The 3,150-nt window shown below is 47.6% G+C and overlaps 1 protein-coding gene across 1 annotated transcript; it reads right to left on the bottom strand.

Moving 5' to 3' along the window:
* Position 1: 1 nt before the first annotated feature.
* LOC101849263 (cartilage matrix protein) lies at positions 2 to 1,836 on the bottom strand. The gene has a single exon (XM_005090326.3). It carries the CDS (start codon positions 1,587 to 1,589, stop codon positions 339 to 341), a length of 1,251 nt encoding a protein of 416 aa, XP_005090383.1. The 5' UTR covers positions 1,590 to 1,836; the 3' UTR covers positions 2 to 338.
* Positions 1,837 to 3,150: the final 1,314 nt, after the last annotated feature.

The following is a 3,150-nucleotide window of genomic DNA, read 5'->3' as shown; positions in this document are numbered from 1 at the left end:
ACACACACACACAAGTCTTGCATCTCTTATTTCTGGGTAGGCTATGCATGTATACACGTAGTATAGTTCACGAGCCGATCGAAACAGGATAAATATATTATATACATTTATCCTGATGCTTTGTAAATAAGCGTATATCAGTGATATTATCACAGTAAAACTTTCTCCCCTGACGGTGGAAGTATTCCAAATGATTTAACATTGATACAATTTGAGAATATTTCCAATGTGGAGACTAGTGGTACCGGTACATGAACTAAGTGTGCTGTAGGCTACTTTGTCACTGCTGGGATCTTGGACGAAAACTGAAAAGATGTTAAAGTCGGATGTCAAGCCAGTCAGTTCCTGACAGGGCACAGGTGGGTCACGAGGTTGGCAGACACGTCCTTGACACTGCGGCCTGTGAGAGTGATGGCGCCCTCTACATTGACACCAGACGCGCTGGGGTCGGCGATGAAGACTTGCACTCCCTTCTGCTGCAGACGACTCACTTCCGCTTCCAGGCCCTTGTTCATCTTCCCGCCATTGGCCACGAGAACAGCGACGTCACGAGCCTCGCTACGGCCTCCGGCGATCTCGGAGTAGCCGAACTGGGACAGTCTGTCCACCAGGGCGGGCATGCGCGGCATCAGGTAGTTGGTCATTCTCTTCTCGATGTCGTCAGCAGTTGTGTAGTCGTCCAAGTCAAATCCTTCGTCGTCAGGACAGGAACCGGAAACGACGCCGAACCGGAAACCGTGCTCCATCTGGTCCTGGTTGACGACGTTAGAGACGAAGGAAGTTGTCCATGATGTGACCTCAAGGCCGAGCTCGGCGGGGCTGAAGACGAAGTAGATGTCGGCGGGGTTCTCCTCACCACACGTCTGTGTCTGAGGCACCGGGGTGGTGGTTGTGGTGGTCGTGGTTGTCTTTTCCTTCTTGATACAGGTCTTGTGGGCCAGGCTTGTCTTGATCTCTTTCAGCTGGTCGTAGTTGTCAACCTTGACCTTCCTGCTCTCGTTGCCGGCGATTCTGAGCAGCTCCTCGTCTCTGACGTTTCCCACACCCACGGCAAACATAACGATACCGCTGTCCCGAGCTGCCTGGGCCGCGTCTCTGGTTTCGCGCCAAACCTGAGAGTTGCCGTCTGTGATGACGATACTGATGCGGTCAGCCCAGGGTCTGGACACATTCTTAGACAGCTGTGTCTCGCTCATGTACTTGATGCCTGCTCCCGTGGACGTGTAGAGACCAACCTTGTGAGAGACTTTCCCGATAGCCTGGATGACGTCCTCCTTGCTGTGGTACGTGTCCAGGTTAAAGGCGTCCTGCTTGTAGATACCTTTGCCGAATGTGATGATGGACACCCTGACGTCATTGGGGCCGTCTCCGATCTCGTACTGGTTCAAGAAGTCCTGGAGAAACGCGATGCTCTTTTGGAAGTCTGGATGACTGATGGAGCTGGAGGAGTCGAGCACGATGCCCAACTCGATGGGTTCTTGTTTACACTCCAGGAGATGATCTCCCAAGTCCACCACAGTCTCGCGTTTCACGACACGGGCGTAGACCGCCACCTGGACCAACAGCAACGTACAGATCAGCTTGAACATTTTAGCTTTAGAATCAGTCTTTGTGGCTCTTCTAAAGGAGATGTAATTCCAACAGTTTAATACGCTTTCAACAACCGCTTCTCAGATCAACAATAGATTTCTTGTAGAGTTTCGACACAGTTTGTTTTACTTTATTTAATAACGACGTTTCAACAGCCGCTGTGGATACCTGCACGCTTATGGCTTGTGTAGAGAGCAAGTGACAACTAGCTGTTCTGCTGTCAGTTTGATGGTTTTGACTGTGAACGTACACACTTTTATAGTAGTCTGTGGCCGACGACATTTTCCGTATTTAGAGGATTGTCCGCACACCCCCACTTGAATCCCAATTTAGACGCAAGTTACGCACAACAGTACGCGAGAATGGAAAATGCAAGGACATGAACTAAGCGTAGATGACACCATTGCCCAAATATGGGAGCAAGGAGCGCTGCGCCCATTGAGTTCACGAAAAGGTTTTGTTAATTTAAGAATACGGTTGCACTTTTCTCTGATGCATTCCGTGAGTACAACCAAGGAGCCTACTTCCGGGGCCAAGTGGCACTTGACAAAAATAGCCGTAGATCTAGGGTAGGTGTTTGTGAGAACGCAATTCTTGTTGCTGTGCGTTGACACTTTCCCCGAGTGAGGGAAGTTGGGTTCTTCCTTTTCTTTTTTTTGTTGTTGTTGTTTGTTTGTTTCTTTCTCTTTTTCTTTTTTTCTTTGTTTCTTTATCTATTTTTTTTTGTATTTGTTTTTTCTGTGAGCGTTTATTTTGTTCAGGAGTCGTAGATTGTAACGTAGTAATTAACCCTGTCCATACGCCCTGGGGTCATTTTGTTCTCCCGGGGTTGTATTTTTCACATCAAAGAATACTTTTAGTACGAAGATCTCTTTGAAACTTTCAGTATTTCTCAAAAAAGCATTTTGACACACTGCTATGCAAAGCGCACGGATCGGATTAACGAGTTAATTTCCTATTTGGAAAGTGGTTGCACACAGTTCCCTACGTCATATGGATACGATAGTAAAACGCGGCGTACGGATAGGGTTAAGGCAACAGGGCACCGTAACTCCCACAATATTTGATGCGTGTGGGCAATAAAAGCCTTGAGAAAGAGAAGGCGGGGTTGGGTTGGGAACTCCGGAGCGCTCCCATCAACAGTCTTTGCGCTTTCGGGGGAGGAAAAGTAGAGGCTATCAACTTATTGTAAGGATTGGTAAAGAATAGTATAGACTAGGAGTGTTGTGTGAGTACTTGCGGTGCGCGCGCGTGCGTGCGTGTGTGTGTGTGCGCGATAGGTCGTGTGTACATGTTTGTGAGACTGCAGCAGCGTTGATTTTGATTTTAAAGAAATGTTTCACTTCATACGGGACAATAAAGGGTCGTTTATTTTGGTAAGAGTTTTACAACACTAGCAACACAATTATACAGGTCATAATATAAGGAAACGACAAATGCAGTTTTTGGGACACCTGAATAGACATTATAAGGGTCTTGAACATCTAGCTCTCACTGGCAAAATTGAGGGCAAGCGAGGCAGGAGTAGGCCCAGAACAACATACTTAGGGAACCTAAACA

This window comes from Aplysia californica, unplaced genomic scaffold, assembly GCF_000002075.1.
Source record: "Aplysia californica isolate F4 #8 unplaced genomic scaffold, AplCal3.0 scaffold00015, whole genome shotgun sequence".
Taxonomy (NCBI): domain Eukaryota; kingdom Metazoa; phylum Mollusca; class Gastropoda; order Aplysiida; family Aplysiidae; genus Aplysia; species Aplysia californica.
This window is presented reverse-complemented; position numbering and strand designations above follow the sequence as displayed.

What these genes read in the sequence shown, in the direction of transcription:
- LOC101849263 (XM_005090326.3), bottom strand. Translation starts at nt 1,589, where the DNA reads ATGTTCAAGCTGATCTGTACGTTGCTGTTGGTCCAGGTGGCGGTCTAC.